This window comes from Podarcis cretensis (genome assembly GCF_951804945.1).
Source record: "Podarcis cretensis genome assembly, chromosome: 6".
Lineage (NCBI taxonomy): Eukaryota > Metazoa > Chordata > Lepidosauria > Squamata > Lacertidae > Podarcis > Podarcis cretensis.
In genome coordinates, this window is record NC_137175.1 from 33125965 (window position 1) to 33147346 (window position 21382).

Here is a 21382-nt window from a genome sequence, read left to right on the forward strand (position 1 = left end):
GCAGGTATTTGAAGTATTACAAGGTGAAGTTTACTAAATGGCATTGAACAGAAGTGTTAGTGGTAAAGAATGTATAGTTCATTGCCATCACCATTGCAAGGTGCCTTCACATAGGTTTGTGGTTGGTCAGATTTGTCATGGGTTTTTCTCTGTTTGTGTTCATGTTGCCTTCCCAACTGACTCATCACTACCAGCTAGTGAGATGACGTGTGTGAGTAACCATGTCTTCAGCATGAGATACTCTAGATTTTAAAGATCCACTACAGGAGCCTTCTTCCCAATGTTCTAGATCAGGCATGTACAACAGGTCAATCGCAACTCTGGGCAATGACAATGGGTAGATCACTGTCAGTTTTTTTATACTGGGAGTAGATCACAGTCTCTTGGGAGTTGGATATGCTTGTTCTAGATAACAGTTCATATCATTCCTGACCATTGGCTGCTCTGACTGGGGCTGTTTAGAGTTGGAGTCCAACAACACCTGGAGGGCACCAGGTTGGGAAAGGCTGCTTTCACAGAACATCCAGCCATGTTAGCTAGTAATTCCTCCAGAGTTATCAGAAAATGATCAAGATCCATCAAAACCCAGTGTTTTATTTATCAATGCCTTGATGGGAAACCACTGGAAATGTAATGAAAACTGCTTGGGTCTTTCCAAGAAAGATGATAAAATTATGTATTAAGTTTTAGTGACAGGCCATTCATGGGATGGCTCATTAATTTTGGAAACTGGTTGCAGTGCATATAGTCCAGTTCTAGCAGACTATTATATCTTCCTGTTTCTGTTAATGGAGCTTGCTACTATAATTCTTCTCTAAAAGCACTATTATTAATAACTAGCATAATGCCTGTCATGATGATTGGTGTGTGCCTGCAAAGGAATTGTATACTGCATACTTTTTACATGTGTGCCTTGTGGGCAGCAATTCACTTGTATAAGAAATGCACATGAATACCATTGGAGAAGGGGCTGAAAATGTACCCTGCTTCTCAGTGTCGTGCGGTGAATTCTTTTCATAGGGGACAGTTAGGGCCAGAGGCACCAGTATGTGAGGCTGATTCAGGGGGTCGATGTCCTGATGCCCCATGTGTGGGCATCACACCTCCCTCCTTAATCTGGGCAGAAGCTTCCTGGGCTTTGGAAAGGAAACGCCAGGCCTCTGACAGGATGCTGGAGCCCTGCTGCCTCATTCCCAAAGCTGGGCAGGCTTTGAGAAGGTGGCTGGAGGGCCCTGCACCTCACCCAAGCATCACAACCCACCCCCCAAGCCGGGCAGAAGCTTCCTGGACTTTGGGAAGGAGGCACTAGGCTTTAATAGTCTAATATACCAAGAACATTTAGCCTAGTCCCCCTAGTCCATTGACCACACACCACTGCTGCTTCTACTGACCCAACATTGAGAAGCAAGTCTGCTCCTATATCTAGCCCAGCGCCTTCGTTTATATAGTTTCTTTCTGGATTCTGTTTCTTGGTCACTTTAAAAATATGCTGGAATGTTGTGAATTGGGTTTTCTGCATATGCAGATGATGAAATCTTAGACTAATTTCTACTCTTGAAAGTCGGGAATATTAAAATTAACATGAAGCTTATTGGATCCTTTCCCATTAACTTGTCTGAATCCTCTTACAGACTGCCACATCTAATATGCATGTATTCAAGCTAGGCCTCTAGTGTCTCAGTGAAAAATCAACATGCACACAGGAATTTTTCTCCTCCTACTACAGTATCTTAATTTGTATGCCGAACTACAAAGCAGTGATAATTCAGGATGACTGCATAAATGCTGTTCCCTTGTTTGCATTCTGAAGCTCAGGAAACAAAGCGACAGGCCCACTCGGTTCCCTTCAAGCTATTTCAAATGCTTCATCAAGTGGGTGGGTGGGCTCCCGGCACAGTTCTTATTTTGGTTGCCTGTTTTGAACTCTACTTGGTTCAGCCTTGCCCTTTCAGAAGTAATCCCTGCAGCTGTTAGAATTTACCAATTGGAATTTACTTTTGTAAGGCCTCCAGTTTAGAGAAGGGACAATGAGGAAGGGCTGGCTGGCTGGGAAGTGTCTGCTGTTATTTTAATTTCCCTAGCCGCCTTCCTTAACTACCTGCTTTGTTGTTGTCAGAGCTGCCTCTAGGTCCCAGCTCACAGAGGACCAACGCTAGGCTGTGGTAATGTACAAAAGTCTTTATTGAAGTTCAGTTTCCATTTCAAAGCCACAGCGTGCAGCCCTACGTCTTAAACCCTAGATCGGCGAAGTCCCGTCTGAGTCTCCTCCCCTATGACACCAGTTTAAGATCCTAGCCCTGCTCCACCTTTTACGCTGCTCTCTCCTCCTCTGGGTCCTCCTGCCCGCTGGGTCATTGCCCTTTCTGGACTCTTCCGACGCTGAGTCGCTTAGCTCCTCCCCCTCCCTCCGGCGGGCTTTAGGACCCGGTTCCCAATCCTCATTCTCTGCTGTCCCGCGCTCCTGTACATTTGAACTTGCCTCTCGCGCCAACCCAGTGACCTTTCTCCTAACCGTTACACTACTTCGGTCACTGCTTCCCTCTTCCGGGACACTGGCCGGATCTGACCTCTCCTCCGTTGTCCGACTTTCTGATGGAGTCCCTGCTGCCCCCTTGCTCCTGGGGCGTTCCCCTTGGGAACCCCCTACCCCTGGCCACTGGCGCCCCCTTCTGTGAATCTTCCGATTCGCTGGAGAGGCTCATGGAATCCCTCGGTCCACTGTCCTCTTCTCCTACGCTCCCCTCGGATTCTTCCCCTTCGCTCTCCATCTCCTCTCTTCCCTGTGCCTCTGCTCCTGAGCCCCTGACAGTTGTGCATATCTTTGTGTTGCCAGGGAGGTTCTACACCCCTAGCACAGACATAATCACAGCAGCTTCTGTAACAAATGAGTCCATATATGTCCCTGTTATAAAAAGCAAAACAGTAGTTATTGAATACTTTTGTGGGAAACATACTTCATGCTCATTGTGAAGATTGCATTGACGGGCACCTTTGACATTGCTCCCTGGCTGGGACAACAATACTTTGACTTACATAAAACTGTTTAGTTTTATGATGTCTGATTTCTACTGCTAAAAAAGTAGATGCCCACATTGCTTATTTTTAAAGAGGGTATTCTGAATTTTGCTGGATGTGGGAGAAAAACAAAACAAAAAACTGTATATCTGCACTACTGTGATTCACATGTGGCAGCAGCTGGCATGTAAGTCTCAAGCTGTTTTCTGTCCAGAAGATACACTTGATTGCTGGCATGTTGCACTGCCTTAACTGATTGGAATGAAATGCTTTACCTGCTGTTTCTACTTTCCTTAATTGGTACAAAGGGGAGCAGGTGAGAAGCTCTTACCCAGGGGAGAAGTTCTGGTGGAACCAGTACTGCCTTATTAGAATGCATTGGGGTGGCAGTTTTGATATTGGCTTTGCAGATACATAAGCTGGCTGGGTGACAGATTAGTCTGAATATCATTTATTATACAGTGGTACCTTGGGTTACAAAGGCTTCGGGTTACAAACACTTTGGGTTACAAACTTCACTAACCTGGAAGTAGTACCTCTGGTTGCGAACTTTGCCCCAGGATGAGAACGGAAATAGTGTGGCAGCAGGAGGCCCCATTAGCGAGAGCGCGCCTCAGGTTAAGAACAGTTTCGGGTTAAGAACGGACCTCCGGAATGAATTAAGTTTGAAACTCAAGGTACCACTGTATGTCAAAGTACTGTAATTCACTAAACAGAGCCTTTGCTTACCTTTGAAGTGTCACAAAAACCCACCAAGGAGTCCCAGAATGAAAAGTTGTATTACTTTTCTGTTGTTGTTAATTCTGATTATTGTTTTGATGACTTTCGTCCTCTTTTGTGTGACAGCCCATTTTTGGTAATACAAGGGGATCCTCTTGGGTGCATGTGATGCAACCATGTTTTTTCATGCAGATGCTTCTTTTTCTTCATAAAAAAGCTAATTTAAAGCTGGGGAATCTGAGGAAACCTGGCTCCGCATGATTGTAAAAATGTGATTTCTTTGCAGGAATTTGCAACACTGACTAGGGAACTCAATGCATGCCGAGAGCAGCTGTTGGAAAGGGAAGAGGAAATATCTGAACTGAAAGCAGAGCGTAATAATACAAGGGTGAGTAGAGAAGCCCAGTTGGCTGCCTGGTTTGAAAGAAACACCCCCTCCACCTTCAAAGACAACGTTTTTTAAAACAATCAAGCTATGTATAAATTTTATGAAACAAACACAAATAGATAAAAATACTTGGTTTGACCTAGGCTCAAGGTATGCCAGCATAGTTCAAGTTCTCTTGGTTGTGCCAGAGGTATCCAATTTGCCCTCTGGATAAAGTTTAACAGGATAGAAGGCTTTTTATGGAATTTCCCACCCAGTGAATAGAGTTTGATAGGAGACTTGTATTCTTGATTGAATGGGGAGGGTTTAGCATAATCTCTGTAAAATCCAATTTAATTTCTATAGAATGTTGCTGTTTTTTTATTCTTATTCCAGTACAGCTTATGTTTATGCCTGCAGAGACGATTCAGTCCTCTGTCACAACTATCTTTGCCCTACATCTCAATAATCCTGAGCCTCCAGGTGTGCTAAGAAACCTCAACCTGCAGCATCCATTACTAGTGTGCAGATTTAAACTTGCCCCTTCTAGGGAAATAGCTTTGTGTACACTTCCAGAATATGCCTGTTACTGGACCATTTCTGCCTAGCACCCACCCTTTACTGTTCAGATGCTTTTTCTGGCATGCTCTTGAAGTGCTGCAGAAATCAAGTTTTGTGATAGCCCTAGGTCTGGGCTTATAAGGGAAGGGCAAATCCTTGACTCGCAAAAAGCCCCTGCTGATTGCTATATTCGACTATTTTTGCTTGCTGAACCCACATCTCACTGCATCACCTTTTTTTTTTTTAACAAATGTGAACATCACTGATTAGATTCTTGAAGCAGGTATGTAGCTGTGTTGGTCTGACACAGTCAAAATATATAAAAAAACAAAAAAATTGTCCAGTGGCACCTTAGAGACCAACTAAGTTTGTTCTTGGAGAAGTGCGCATGCGCTCGAAAGCTTATACCAAGAACAAACTTAGTTGGTCTCTAAGGTGCTACTGGAAAATACACACACACACACACACACACACACACACACACACACACATTCTTGAAAGAAGAAGTTGGTTACCTGTAAGCCAGTAGATATTGTATGCATCTACCACATAACATTTATTAATTTAGCTGTAGTAACCCAAGACATGGAATCTTGCTCATCGGACACTGGCAGAAATAATGTTTTGTTACTTAACAAAATGATCTATGTAACATATTTTGCATGCTGATATTCTTTAATGACATACATCACACTTGTTCCGAATGTACATCATTAATTTAGTTTAAAGCAGCTTGCTACTGATGTTAGCTGGAGATAGCTGTTTTTAAGAGATATGAAAATGACTTGAGAATGCATTGCTTCCTATGATGTGTACATACATTTTTTGGTCCAACTTTTGCTTGTGGTACAACACGGTGTTTTTTTATTATTATTACAAAAACCTGAGGCAAAAGTGACAAGGGAGTCTCTTTCAAAATGCTTTCAGCTCTGGAAAAAAAAGTCATTTGTGTCATCATAGTTTTGTTTGAGCAATGTGTTTATGAGTGCTTTTTGTTAGAGATCCTGGCAAAGTTATTTCAAGTCATGCTCATGGCAGAAATTGCCTGCTAGTAAAACTAGTAATATTTATTTTTGCTATACTCTGAAATCAACAAGAGGACAGATAAAGCCTTTTCTTACCTCACATTGACTTTGAATGAGAAATGTCTAGAGCTGTTCCTTGCCTTGCAGCTTTTGTTAGAGCACCTGGAGTGCCTGGTCTCAAGACACGAACGCTCCCTGAGGATGACTGTGGTGAAGCGGCAAGCTCAGTCTCCATCTGGTGTCTCCAGTGAAGTTGAAGTTCTAAAAGCATTGAAATCTTTGTTTGAACATCATAAAGCATTGGATGAGAAGGTAAGGCTGTTTTGGGACGTGACTGCATAGCTTCAGCAAAACCAGCTATTTATAACCCACAACCTTTAAGTTACTGGTCTCTAATGGCCCAAAGTATTGCTTTTGGTCAGTGCTATCGTGCAGATCTCCTATCAACTTTCTGCTTATGAGTAATTTCCAGCCTGAGCCAGTCATTTGCCCCTTGAAGAATGGTCCCCAAAATTACTGCTTTGCATCCTAGAAATATGTTAGCAGGATTCAATCTGTGCCAATTCTCCTTTGAAGGAGTATTCTGGCCTTCCACTCTCCCAACCCAAGTTCAGCTCTACACCCAGTGATATTGCTATATGGTGTTAGTGTAGTAGCTCTTCCAAGTCAGGCAGATCTCTGCTGAGATCCTTTTACGTTTATTCTAATTGGCAGGTTAACTCAAGATTCCAGGCTTTAGCCCTCTTCATCATACCTAGTGTTTCTTATTGCTTGCAAATCTAGCTGAGATGCTGGGCTTCTGGAGCCACGTACTGTTCTTTTGTGCCCTTTCTTGTGATGAGGGGAGCGTGGCTTAATTGAATTATCTATGTTATGAACTAGATTTCCTGATGGTTGGGAGCAGGGGTGGTGGTGGTAGGCCACTAAACTGCCTGAAGCACCTCTAAGGGTCAACTCTGCCTTTGAAAATCTATTTTTTTCCTTTCAGGTGAGAGAGCGCTTACGGGCAGCACTGGAACGAGTAGCTACACTAGAAGAACAGCTTTCTAGTGCTCACCAACAGGTAAATACTGGGTTTTAGATTGTACTGTGGATTTCAGGGAGGTGAAATAAAAGAAACTAAGACTGTTGATTGCAGAAAAAAATTATCTGCAGCACTATGTGACATGCGATCTTTATATTTTTGCTTCAGTTGTTGGACTTGTGACACAAACTCCTGTATATTTCCTCTCTTATTTTTTTTTAGACAAGAATCCCTTTTTAAATACTCCTCTAAAGCTATTTTATACTTATATAAGGAATTTTGGTAACAACCAAGGTAAACTTGAAGCCATTGTTATGAGAGATAATTAAAATAATTGTGGAAAGCTACATGGGGTTTCATAAATGGAAAAAACAAAAAATGTACAGGAAGGGGGAGGAAGGACCAGTTGCTAAGAAGCACACATTGCAGCAACAAACTTATGTCAAGAGAATATTGCAAAGGGGGGTGGGGACCAAAAATAATTGCGGTAAGTAATGTGACTAGGTAGCAGAAAGAAAAAAATATATTACAAGATTAAAGGTGAAAGGAAGATACAGGATACACCCCTGCATGTCACAGACCTGATCAGCTCATACCTCACGGCTTCTACTTGAAAAACAATAATTGGACACATTAAATGTATTCATGCTTTTACAATATTGTGTGGTTGGGCCCTTAATTTCCAGGCTGGTCTTACACAAAAAGAAGTCAAATTACCTGTTACAGTGCCAGTTACCTATGCTCCCACACTAAGTTATTGAATCACTTTGCATAGTAAAAATCCTGGCTTTTACAGAACTCTCCTTCATAAGTGTGTGCAATGACAGCTTCTTAACAGTGACAGCAACAATAGAAGGTGGACAAGAAGCTCAGCATGTTCTGCATTCTTATTTTTCACACTTAAGGAAACCTTAAGTACAAGTGTTTATTTAAAATGTATTTTTCAGGTAAGTGCTCTTCAGCAAGGCCCCTCCCAGAGGGAAGCACCTGTAGGAGAAGATGATAAAAGGACTGAGGGAAAAGAATCTGGGCAGAAGCTACTTTGGAAGGTGAGAGCCATCTTTCTTGGAAGTGGAGAGTATCTAATGTAATATTGAAGTACTATGTGTTTACAGCTGTGGGTCATTCAACCAGAGGTACAAAATGGGAACCCTTTGCTTACTGATAAATTTTATGTTCCCTTACTATTTTTAAACTCTGCAATAATAGCCCCGTTGAATAAATGTCCAGTGGCAAGTTACAGCTACCTCAAAATGCCTCCTTTTCAGAAAAGACCAGTGTTACAGTAGCAATCTAGCATCTCTTGCATACTGTTAGAAAGAAGAAAAACCGATAGTTCATTTGGTGAGCTAATTTATTGAAATGTCGCTCAGTGGCCTTTGTTTGGTACTGTGTTTGACTGGGTAGTGCATATTCCTTGGAAACATAGTTCTGTGTTATATGACTTTCACAGAGACTTCCTAACGGCTCTATACATCCGGATGATGAGGCAAGCCGGACTGTGGAACTGCAGGAACTTCTAGAGAAGCAAAACTTTGAGGTGGCGCAAGCTAAAGAACGAATAGCTGCTTTGGCTGCCAGTGTTGCTGAGCTAGAAGAAGATCTAAGTACGGCCAGGAGGGACCTAATCAAATCAGAAGAAATGAGCGGCAAGTACCAGAGGGACCTAAGAGAGGTGAGAGAGTTCTGTTCCAGCAGCATAAACTATGTTATCGAGAGAATCTCTGAAGCAACTTTAAAATCCATCTTATTTTTTCCAGGCAAAAATAAAATAGTCTGAGCATCTGCTTGCAGAAAGTTATTGCTGTTTCTAGCAGTGAGCTTAGTTATTCAGTGTCAAAGTATTTTTTTAAAATCTTAACTAGAGATTTGCGACCCTGCCTCCTCCCAGTTTGCCCAGACAATTAATTGGGCTTTCAGTGTTCTAGTAGAATACTTTGGGGTGGGGGGACCAGTTTTTCAGGTGTTCCCTGTGAGTACAGTGGTACCTTGGGTTACATACACTTCAGGTTACATACGCTTCAGGTTACAGACTCCGCTAACCAAGAAATAGTACCTCGGGTTAAGAACTTTGCTTCAGGATGAGAACAGAAATCACGCAGCGGCAGCATCAGGAGGCCCCATTAGCTAAAGTGGTGCTTCAGGTTAAGAACAGTTTCAGGTTAAGAATGGACCTCTGGAGCGAATTAAGTACGTAACCAGGGGTACCACTGTACTCTAAAAGTACAATTACCATTTTCTTGCCACTTTCCCTTCCTTGCCAGCTCTCTACTTCATCAAGCCAAAAACCCTGAGGAAGAGAAAGACATGACAGATAGTGGGAGGGTTCTCAACAACACAGGAAAGGCCTTGTGGCTGCAAATGGTGCATAGAGCATTATTTCTTGCAATCATGAGGTTTGACTGGTGGGAGCCTCCACCACCATTTGCCTTGTCCCTCAAGTTATGGTTGTTTAGAGGGGAAAAGATGGATGAGGCTGTTGGGCAGGGCTGGAGAGTGGTGGAGGCAAGTGTGAGCCCAACTTTCATTTGGAATCAGCTTAAATGGTTCCAATACAACCTTTCAAAATGGGGACAGCTTATTAATGCGGAGAGAATTTGCATTTTGAGCTTCAGTGTAGTACCTCAATAGTCATAACAAGCCCTTCTCATGCTGTGGTTCAGGCAGATTTTTCTATCATCATGAGGGCCATACAACCACAAAGTTCGTGACTTTCTTCATGGCTCATCCTACCAGGCTTTGGCACAGAAAGAAGACATGGAGGAGAGGATCACCACCTTGGAGAAGCGCTATTTGGCAGCCCAAAGAGAAGCCACCTCCATTCATGACCTCAATGATAAACTAGAGAATGAGCTGGCCAATAAAGAGTCTCTCCATCGCCAGGTAACAGGCTTTAATGGCATGCAGTCTGAAAAGCCAGCTTCCTTTCCCTGAGTCAAGGGCATGTGTGGCTATAGACATAGGTACTTCAAGGCCCTCCTTTGACATACTCTCTTGAATATATATATATTTAATTTTTAATTTTTTGATGATTTTAACACTAATCAACCACAAGTAGGTATCAGCATGGTGTACAGTATAAGGCCAAAAAGGTCATACAACCAAAAGTGCAACCATGAAATGAAAAACAATAAAATACAGTCAAAATACACAAATAAAATGCCTGGGGAAACAGAAACGTTTTCACTTGACACCAATAAGTTTGCACCAGTTGTACAGTGGTGCCCTGCAAGACGAATGCCTCGCAAGACGAAAAACCCGCTAGACGAAAGGGTTTTCCGTTTTGGAGGTGATTCGCAAGACGAATTTCCGTATGGGCTTGCTTCGCAAGACGAAAATGTCTTGCGAGTTTTTCCGACTTTTTTCCCCTTCCCCCCCCTTTTTCTAAGCCGCTAAGCCACTTATCCACTTATCCGCTAAGCCGCTAAAAGCCGCTAAGCAGCTAATAGCGCTAAGCCGCTAAGCCGCTAATGGGCTTGCTTCGCAAGACGAAAAAACCGCTAGACGAAGAGACTCGCGGAACGGATTCTTTTCGTCTTGCGAGGCACCACTGTATCTCTGTGTTGAGGGTGCCATGATGGAAAAGGCTTAGCTTGGTTGATACACTTGTGTGTAGATCTTAAGATACAGGCAAGCTATATAGGAAGAAATATTCAAGATACCCAGGTTCCAATCCTTTTAAAGTTTTAAAGATTAAAACCAACACATTTAATTGAGGCAAGAAGCAAATAGGCAGCCCAAGTTGTTCTCTTGGAATTGGTGCAATAGCATCCCCTTAGTCAATGCCCATTAACATTCTGGCAGCCACATTCTGCACTAGTTGAAGCTTTGGTCATCTTTAAGGACGGCCCCCATGTACAACTTGTTACATTAAGCCTGTGAGTAACTTACTAGAATATGGACTACTGTAACCAGACTATTCCTGTCCAGGAACGGATGCAGGCTGAAGCTGTGTTTGGTCACCCCCTTTTTCATGACTGCCATTCTGCATTGTTCTACAGTGTGAGGAGAAAGCACGGCATCTCCAGGAGCTTCTCGAACTGGCAGAGCAGAAACTGCAACAGACAATGAGGAAAGCTGAGACGCTGCCTGAGGTGGAAGCTGAGCTGGCCCAAAGGATAGCAGCACTCACCAAGGTAAGTATGCAACCAGAAGCTGGCTTCAAAGCCCAGGGTACAGAAAGGGTTTAGTGTTTCTCCAGAACTCAGAACTTTCCTGGGATGGAGGAGAAAGGTGGAAGAAAGAGGAGCTTTTTAATTCATGCTACAAGTGTTACTTTTTCCTTTCTGCTCTGTATTGTCTCTTCTGCAGTAGCTGGGTATCATGAGTCACCTCTTTGGATGGTGGCCTCTCCTAAGGAGGGTTTTGTTTGTTTGTTTTTAAATGATGCTCTAGCAGGTCATGCTGGGTTTTTTCATAGGTATGTTTTAGGCACCCAGAATCTGAAGGCAGGGCTTGCTTCTCAAGAATAACCTAAAGTGCATTCTTTTCAACCAAGAAGCCAAGCACAGCATTGGGCTAGGCAAACTTAGAACAAGGGCTTGAGGTCCCTTTACCATTCCTGAGTCTTTTACCTCAGAGATTGCTACTTTTATACAGGCATTAAAAAATGGGACAGGAGCATAAATCTCTGTTAAACTAATTGTGCAGCTGTTAAATGAAATAGGCATTGCGAGGAGTGATATGGACCAGGAAGTTGCTGTGAAGTTTGTACAGCAAAATTCAGAAGGTCCATATGACACTTCCTCAAGCTTAGCTTGATGCAAGGTTATTTTAGAGCTGAGCTCAGTAAGAATCTCCAGTGTATTAATGTGCTAGTGCTTGAGAGAGACCTTTCCCAGCATCCCTCAGCTTATGTTTAACACCCACCCAAATATCTCATGAGAACAAATCCACTATGGTCACATTCCTATATTTTTGTGTAGTACTGCACTCTGCCTGATTGCTGTGTCAGTATGTTCTTATGTAAGAACAGGTATCTCTTATCTCTGCTCCCTATCCAAATTCCCAGAGCTTGTAAGAATTGCTCATTCCTTTGGGACTGTCTTGTTCTGTGTAGGCAGAAGAAAGGCATGGAAGTATTGAAGAGCGACTGCGGCAGCTGGAGACTCAGTTGGAGGAGAAGAACCAAGAACTAGCAAGGGTAGGTTGACTTCTGTAGAGTATATAGCACTGCTTTTTATCATTTTTAACACCTTATTTACAGCACCACAGTTTAGGTCAGGATCCTGTTGTGGGAGGGAGAAAGATGATTTGGAGTTAGCTTCTACATTTACTACTAGGATTTCAGTGTCTTATTCACAAGTGTTGCATCACATGGTTTCTGCAAGTCTTTGACCACGCTGTTATAGCCTGCTTCTTTAAGGCTGAGTTTTGATGGCATGGTTAAAGTTGTGACACCCAGGCACACAGGAAACTCCTTTATAATTCCTTTATAATTCAGCTCTGCGTAGTGGAATAGTTGTATCACAGATGGTGGTCAGCACTTCTGAATTCAATCCAAGTTCTGAAATAAAATGGGACTTCTTATAATTTCACTCCTACCAAAATCTATTCATCTTCCTTCCTGATAGCCCTATAATGTATACTAACAAAACATTTATTTTGTTTTGGGTTGCCATTTCAAAGACTTTTAATACTAATTTCAGTAAGCAGTTTCACAATAGTTGCAAGGAAAGGTTTTTTGGTCATTATTGTACACAAGAATAAATCTGTACCACTGAATGATATAAAATCACTTCTTAATTTGCAGTGTAAATAATATTCATAGGAATTGGGCTCCCCACTGGTATAAGCTGATGTAGTGGAACCAATAACAGTTTGGAAAGTGGATTCTCAAATCTTCCAATCAATATGGTGGACATAGTATGCTTGTGAAAACTTTACTACATTAGGTTGTTAGAAAGAAGGTTATTTTGGAGGAGATTTTTCAATGATTAGGGCTAATTTTACAGCAATTTCAAGGCCAATCTTCTTTGAATTACTTGGTTGATCATGATTCCCCCTCAACTCCCAAACAGGCCCGCCAGAGGGAGAAAATGAATGAGGAACACAACAAGCGGTTGTCTGATACTGTGGATAGACTGCTGAGTGAGTCCAATGAGCGGCTTCAGCTTCATTTGAAAGAACGGATGGCAGCCCTTGAAGAAAAGGTATGTATGTATTAGACACCTCATAAAATTAGCTCTATGGGTGTCAGACACAAGTGGCTTTTTTGCCATGCTATGTTTAAGATCGAAAAGATAATTTTGCTGACAGTCAGGGTTTGACTGGAATGTTGGGGCCATCCTAAAAAGAAACTGAGATCATAGCTATTCTTGATCAATTAATTCCAACTATTGAGTCAGGCCCAATATTCTTTTAAAAATGAATGTTAGCAAAATACTATTGCTATGGAGTAGAGCAGTGGTTCTCAAGTGGTGGTTTCTGACCCCAAGGGGTCCGCATAACCCATCCAGAGAGTCTGTGACACTACTCATGTGTAACAAAAATTACCATAGAGATAACAAAAATTTCAAAAGTAGGGGGTCCATGGTTTGGCTTAGCTAACTGGAAGCCACAAGTAGAGGATCTTAGAGAGTGGTTTTGCAGAGAAGGCCTCCTTCTTTGTTGCCTTGGGCTCTGCTGGTCCCTTTGCATCTTCCTTTGGACTTAGTGTATTCTAACTAATTCTAAGGGATAGAGGATTGCACTGATGGCTTCTTGAATGATTTGTTGGTACAATTTAACTGGCTGCTGCAATAAATGTGGAATAAAATTTTGGCTTTTAGGATTCTCTTGTGTGAGATCAAGTCACATCTACCTACATCATCATGTATTGGCATCTAGTATTTGTAGTGGTATCAAAAAACCATTGTTCATTGAGGATGGATGGGTAATTGGTTGGATGGGGGGGGATTTTTAAAATGTTTTTGTTACTTTACTTTGCCAAATTGTTACCTCATGTGCATGGTTTTGAAGGGGCAGTCTAGCCTGAACTTTTGAGATAAATACTGCTGTAATGGCAAAGGGTCTATAAATATTTGTTAGTAATTTGGATGGCACAGATGTCAATTCACTTACTACCTCATACCTCAGCTGAACCGTCTTAAGTGTCCCTACCACTTTCTTTTTCTTCTGCTAGTGTGTAGCAATGATAATATCTATACTGTGTGAAGTTGGATCTTCACTGTGTCAACTTCAATGAGAATAAGCTCCGTAAGAATCAATCACTCCATTCTCTTCTAATTATTATCATGTACAATGTGCAATGATGATCAGCTGTATTGGACATGTCAAAAATGTGATAAAAAGAATGTCATAAAGAAAATAATCTTCGTTTGGTCTAGTTGTCTGTTGAGCTCTGATTGTGTTAGGCCAGGGGCTGCAAACCTTTTTGTACCCACAGGCACATTTAGAATTTTGAGAGTGTTCTGGGGGCACCAGTCAAAACTTGCCTTCTGTGTGTGGTGCGGCATAATGCAAAATGGATGCCATGAGGAGGGGCATAACAGAGACAGCCACTCTGGACAACCTTATGCTTATCATAGAAAGTCAGCTCTGTAGTATTGGTTTTGGGGTGTGACAAGTTCCAAATTGCACAAAAGGGAGCCATAACAGCAGTCAGTGAGGCACAATTGCCTGGCTGAAATCTGCTAGGGAAAGACAGGGACTTCTTCAGTACAGTACATTTTCAGGGGTGGAATGCATTTTTGAAGCCTACCCATTTTCAGCCCTAGCTCTGCTATGTTGCCAGTATGATAGAGACCTGACCAAGGCCGTCTTTAGCAGATGTGGTGCCGGGGTGCAAATATTCGCTCAGCGCCCCCAAATTAACCATGGATGGGGGGGGGTTGCGAAGCTGCGCATTGCCAGCCATGGGAGGGGTGCGCAACTCTCCCCCATGCTGCTGCAGGAGAGCAATCCCCGCAGAGGTTTGGGAGAGAAGCTGCGCAGCCGCCAGCCATATAGTTAGCGGGGCGCAGCTTCCATCCTAAGCCTCTGCAGGGGTTGCTCTCCTCCCACAGAGGCTTGGGAAGCAAGCTGTATGCCCACCAGCCATATGATTGATGGGGCGCAGCTGGTGGGCGTGCAGGGAAAGGGGAGGCTGCCGGCAAAGCTGCACAGCTCCCCCACTGACTGGGGTGCCCCTGAGAGGCCGGGGCCCTGGCACAACACACCACTAAGTCATATGGGAAAGACGGCTCTGGACCTGACTCACACCTCTTCATATTTTTTTAAGGATACACTTATTCTCTTTCTCCCCCCCTCCCCCCATGGAAAAGGGAACAGAGGAAACTCCCATACAAGGAGTTAGGTGTATGGGCAGGTAACACACAAAGCAACCATTAGGCTGAGCTCATCTCCTCTCTGAATTGCAAAAAGTTCCACCATGTAGGGATCTGCTCTATGGGAGCCAGCTTTTCTTCCTATCAACAAGGATAGCACTCATTGCCATTTATAGCAAATTCTTCCTCTGTAGCTAATGAGCCCAGAATTTAGGGCACCAATGGGTCATTACCTCTTCCATTATCTCGTTTATACTGGTGCTGAAGAATAATAATAGTAGCATTTTGCATGCTCTGCATCCAGGTGTAAGTGATTTTATGTGAGTTTAGGGAGTAATGCTGTGGGCTGAAATCCTAATTGTTTGACCATCTGGGAACCCCTCCTGTTCTACTGGTCTCAAGTTTAGAAACTTGGCATAAAGAACTTTCATTGGCTCAGATTTGTCACTGTCAAATCTAAGTAGCCTTGTAGGTTCCCCAATACCATTTGCCTTTATGAATGCTAATAAATATATTAATTTGTTTTGTAAATTGGCATACTGCTGCCTTTGGAAGTTAATTTTTGGCATCCTCCCTAGAGGCTCATGTGAACTCTTGTGGAGGGATCACTTCTACAATTATCTTTTGGACAATGCAGATGTCTGTTCTGATATATGGCTTTCAATCTCAATACTCAGAGTTCTCCAGAAAGCCACTTGAACAGCTTTACTTAGAGACCTATATCTTTGGTCCCTTGCTAAATGAGCATTCAGCCTGATTGGTTTGTGGAGAGATGAGACAACGTTGGTTTCTTAATGAGTGTTCAGTCTGATTTGTTTGTGGGGAGATTAGATGAATTGCATCAAGAAAGTGTTAGCCCACACTTTCCAGTGCATTTTTCTGTCATATTCCTTACCGCAAAAGTTTGATCATTTGGGGAAGTAGATTTGTTTTCCAAGAGCTCCAATTTTAAATCAAATTTGAAGCACCCTTTCTCTCTCTTGTAATTACTCACCTTTGCTTTTTAAGAACACATTATTACAAGAACTGGAAAATACCCAAAAACAAATAGAGGAGCAGCAGCATGACAAGGTAAATGCCACTCCGGGGAACTGAGGAAGGAGTGGCAAATATATTTGTTAAGTGCATTTTTGTTGCCTTGAAATTGCATGATCAGAAACTGTCAAATGGTTGTATCATGATCACTATAAATAGTTTTATAGATCACTATAAATAGTTTTTTGCTTCCCTGCTGGGTTCTCTTTTAGAAGAGAAGCTGATCAAACTGTTCATTTCCAGTGAGCAGGATGTCCTCATAGAGGACTGAAGTGGTTCTGTTCTGCCCACAAACACTGCATTTGGGGCAGGATTTTAGTAGGGATAGGATCTTAGCTAAAAGGTATTAAAGTAAGCTGCAAATAACTCCCTTTGGAATCCTGTCTAGTGTCATCTCAACATTTTAACTGGAGACCTATCCAACCACATTGCCCTCGCCAAAGTTCTTGTGCAGGCTTCTGCTGGCAGGGCGCAGTAATTGACTCCCACCCTTTGTATAGATGTAGCAGGACTACTTCACTCCCCTACCTTTAATATGTGGACAAAAATGGCACTATATTGCATGATCTTCTTGTTTATGGTATTGATGCTTGCATTCAATGATTTTTAGGATAAGCCATGGCTTTTTGATCACTTCTGTCTACAGCTATAGATTTCTCACTGTTTGCTAGCATGACCAAATACATTCTCTGAGCAACAACAGGAATACAATTAGTGTCCAAGTAGCATTCACTTGCTGCATGTAACAGCCAACAACCAATAAGTGCCTGCTTTTCCCACACCCTTTTGCCTGCCTCTTTGTCCCCTTATTCTCCCCTGCTTTCCCTTCAGCATGATAATCTACAATTGCTGCATGACTTTTGACATCACAGATGGTATGAAATGTGTGTGTTACCATAGTTGTACTGGCTATAGAGAAACTATTTCTTATTTTGTTGTAAACAGAGAAGGCTGTCAGATGAAATTGACAAATTGAGATTAGAAATTGACCAGTTAAAGACAAGAAGTGGATCTTTTCTTGACAGTGTACATACAAGGTGAGAATATTATTTATTTTTCATGGCAAATACCTCTGTGAAAATTTGTTGTTGTTGTTGTTGTTGTTGTTGTTGTTGTTGTTGTTGTTGTTGTTGTTGTTTTGTTGTCATCGTCATCGTCATCATCATCCTAATCATTTATTAAATTTGTATACCTCCCTTCATCTGAAGATCCCAGGCCAGTTCATAACAGAAAAATACAAAATACATAGTAAAACAAACACAAACCAATGAATACTGATGGGAGGGGGGTTGTCTCTCTGAACCAATGCCTCAGCCTGTGTTGCTGTATCTGCAGACTTTTCATTGATGTTTCTCACATCCCAGAGTTCTTCACATTGAGGCAGAATGTGCAATCAGGTGGGCTGCATTTATTGAAACTTGTAAAAATGTTCTTGGCAAAATTTTAGTTTTGGCCTCTGTAACTTTGATAGATGGTGCTGAAATGGAAGGGCTATCAGAGCCCAAGTGGCTGTGTCACAAATTGTTTTCATCTTAATGACAACTAAAACATAGGTCTTCTGCATACCTGACTGTTGTATCATAGCAGAGCCTGATTTCTGGTGGTCCAACTGGGTTTTAGCTGCACGGTTCATAGAATAGAATTGTAGAATTGGATGGGACCCTGAGGGTAATCTAGTACAACTGCCTGCCATGCAGGAATCTTTTGCCTGACATCTGGCTCAAACCTACAACCTGAGATTAAAAGTCTCATGCTTTTGGGCATCCTGGAGATCTGAACAGGAACACTGCAGACTGCTATGTTTTGTTGCAAGTCCTTCTTGCAAATAACACAAAAGAAGCTTTCCCACTCTCTTCTGCCTCTTCAAATGCTAAACTGGCCTAATAAAATTTATCTGAAAGCAAAATCTGACTCTTTGCTATCACTGTGTGATCCAGTAGAGGGTGCAGTTACACAACATGCCAGCAAAATAGATAAGACAGCAAGCACCTGGAGTGCTCTAGCTACCAGTGTTTTGCTTTTGTTTTGGAGCCTCACTGGTAAATAGGAAGGATGACCTCTCCAATGGGCCACAGAGAAGTTAGGCTGGCCTCAACTAGAGCCAGGGCTTTTTCGGCTGTGGCTCCGACCTGGTGGAACACACTGTCACAAGAGACTAGGGCCCTGCGGGACTTGACATCTTTCCGCAGGGCCTGCAAGACAGAGCTGTTCCGCCAGGCCTTTGGCCAGGGCACAGCCTGACTCCCTCCCTCGGCAATCTTCACGGAGCTCTGGCCCAATGGTGGCCAGTGGCTTGAATTTAATTAATTTTATAATGAATGATTTTAGAGTGTTGTTTGTGCTGTACATTTATACTGTTTTATTGTTGTTAGCCGCCCTGAGCCTGGCTTTGGCTGGGGAGGGCGGGATATAAATAAAAAATTATTATTATTATTATTATTATTATTATTATTATTATTATCTGTTGTCTTCACACATTACATGTTTCATATGTTGATAGTACTTCAGTTTATAAAACAGGGTGAAATTCAAACCTGTATTTTTAACAGGGAACTTTGGTGTGTTTCATTTTGTACCTGATTATCTTGCTAAAGTTTATTTAGTCAGTACATTGTGGTCTTAAATGTTACCTCTCTTAAACCTCTGTAATTTAATCTAAAATAAATATTGATCCTCAGGTATTGTCTTTTGATTGCAACCTTTAATAGGTTTAGTGGACACAGTAACCTTTAGTAGGTTGTCTACGCCATTGTGCTAATCCTGCTCTTAGTAGACAATATAATTGCCCACTCTGCACCTTTTGTGGTGGCCCATAGCTCCTTCCATCCTTGGCATGCCCAATTAAAGATTCTCCAGTAAGCAAGCTGTTGAGAGAACTCTTCCTGAGATGCTGAAGATAAAGTAGTATTGGGCTAGATGGACTATTGGTATGATTTGGAATAATGCAGCTCTGAATGGAATTTGTTCTGTCTTTGGCAGTCATGTGATTGCTACAGTGAACACGTTATTGCAGTTCAGCCCACATTTACCCTGCTAGTATGTAACCCATTTTTAAAGTAGCTTCACTGTGGAATCAAATCAGCATTACTTCTGCGAGTGCTGTGTTTAACCATGACTATTCATGCAAATTGACTTACAAGTCAGGAAAAAAGGGATGATGGTGAGAAAAGAAAGTTGAAGCCGTATTGTAAAGGGAAGCCATTGGAACTGTCGTGCCGAGTCTTGCTAACCCTTGTAATCCGTAATCTGTGAAACTGTAATCTTCAGAGAAAAACCCCAAGCCTTGTAATGTGCCGTGTTGTCTGATCACAGTTTCTGGTAATAAGAGGCATACAGTTGAATATGTGGCTGTTATGTTCATATATAATGACATGTTCTGCTTTTTTATGAGATAAGGAAGAAAAGTAAGATGAAATATGAAATATGAAATAATGTCACTTCACTCCTAATCCATCACTTGTGGCAGTCTCTTCATTGGAAGAAAAGAGATGATATCCCTTCCATGTTCACTTATCATTGCTTGTTCAAACAGCCTACTGACAGATCCCTGACAGCATAATCCTTTGCATATCTATTCAGAAGTAAGCCCCACTGAGGTAATTGGGGCTTGCTTCCAGGTAAATATTGTGTAGGATTGCAGCCTGAATTCTCTACACTGTTCAGCCATTATGGATTGAATTCAGCCTCTTTTGTCTGAATCATGCCTAGTTTAAGGAACACCTGACAGCTTTTTCTTTCCCCTGCTTTGCAGAGGTGGATACTATGTCCCCCTACTGCTGTCTCCAAGCAGAACAAGAAGGTGCATGTACTATAGATACTGGAGTTTGAAGGGGGAAAGTGAAACGCTATTGTCTTTCACCTTCTCACATCAATTACTCTTGAATATGTTCCTACTAATGGTCCGTTTTTGTGTTCAGGTTCCATACACTCTGTAAATTATTCATTTAGCCACAGGGGTCTGCAGTCTTAACATTACATGTATTGTACTACGAGGGGATTTTACAATAATTTTTCTCTCCCCCCCCCCCAGTTTCTCACAGGCCCCTAACTTCTTCAAACACCATTGTTTGAATACCTGGGGTTTCAGTGATGATTTTCATATTCTGCTATTAACCTTAGCAATCTAGAATAACTTCTTGTTTAGGGATATGCTGCAAAATAAACCTTAGCAGTCTTTTTGATCCAAAGAGTGAATGGAAGAGTAGATGGGACTGAAACTGGCTCTGTAGGTTTTGCTACAGGATGTGTCTTTGTATTTCAGAGGCAGATAATTGTGTTGGATTCTCCCTCACCCCCAGATATCCTGGAACACTGGAGTGCTCAAATGATAGGGCTGGAAAGTGCTGCACCCACTGGGGATCTCAGCTGTCACTTTCACTTTGATCTCCTTCTCTCCAGACTGAAATGAGGCTCTTAGGCTCAGCCAGTGTGATGAGAGATGGGTTGGTAGCCTGTATGTGAGCCTGGTGTGGCATGTGATAAGCTTGGCATATAAACATTTAAAATATTACTTGAGTATGATTTTAAATTTCAAAAGTGTGTGTTTGTGCACTGTCACACACATGTACTTTAATAAGAGACCCTGCATTTCAAGCTTGCTTCTAAAGAACTGAAACTTAATACCCTTTCAATTGACCTGGTGGGCTTGCATTAAACTTTAAGTAGAAAATTATGAGCTGCTTATTACTTGCTAATCAACAGAATGCTTCTTTAATATTCAGGGTCAAGTTCTTCAAAGTTTGGATTGTCACATCCTGCACTCTTAAGTGCTTGTTTAGCTATATATATTGGCCTCTGTCCAACAAGAAGGGACATGGAAATGGGTGTTGCACATGTGTTTCCCAGCAATGAAGAGATTCTGGAGCAAGATCTTGAATACCACTGATCATCTATTTGTAGGAAATGGAGGTTTCCTTCCTTGACTGATGATTGGCAGCACTCTAACTCCAACTTAGTGATTACTATTTAAAGTCTGTTGTGGCATTTATGTTTTTATTGTTTTAAGCTTCTTGTGGCTACTTTAAATTATTTTGTTATAGAGTAAAAAGCATTGTAAAAAAAATAAACTCCTGTTCTTTTCACCCTTGGGAATCAGGGCGCTACTGAATAGCTTGCTTTCCTGATTTTACTGAGGGAAGGTCACTGGTTTTTGGTTTTTTTAAAGTAGAACTAAATTCAAGGTGTTTCATTTACCAAGGGATGGACCTGTGTTGGCCAGAGCTGTACCCTGTTCCCCACCCAGTTTGGACTTCCCTGATACTGGCTATGGACCCACATTGCTGTCTGAATCTCAGTTATCCAAAACTACATTCACTGTTCATCCTTGTATGGACTTCCTGCTTTTCCAGACTTACAATTAGTTGAATAT

At 42.0% G+C, this 21382-nt stretch overlaps 1 protein-coding gene across 8 annotated transcripts in view; it reads left to right on the forward strand.

The window, feature by feature from the left end:
• Positions 1-21382, forward strand: part of PPFIA4 (PTPRF interacting protein alpha 4) — a 108402-nt gene that overhangs the window by 51606 nt on the left and 35414 nt on the right. For 6 of the 8 annotated variants that reach the window (XM_079978914.1, XM_079978915.1, XM_079978916.1 and 3 more), the window contains 11 exons: positions 4022-4123; positions 5836-6000; positions 6677-6751; positions 7660-7761; positions 8166-8387; positions 9449-9595; positions 10714-10848; positions 11772-11855; positions 12733-12864; positions 15988-16050; positions 16960-17051. In XM_079978914.1, coding sequence (XP_079835040.1) covers positions 4022-4123; positions 5836-6000; positions 6677-6751; positions 7660-7761; positions 8166-8387; positions 9449-9595; positions 10714-10848; positions 11772-11855; positions 12733-12864; positions 15988-16050; positions 16960-17051 — 1319 coding nt within the window. The remainder of the gene's footprint in view (positions 1-4021; positions 4124-5835; positions 6001-6676; positions 6752-7659; positions 7762-8165; positions 8388-9448; positions 9596-10713; positions 10849-11771; positions 11856-12732; positions 12865-15987; positions 16051-16959; positions 17052-21382) is intronic. The other 2 variants (XM_079978919.1, XM_079978921.1) reach the window with 1 other exon arrangement.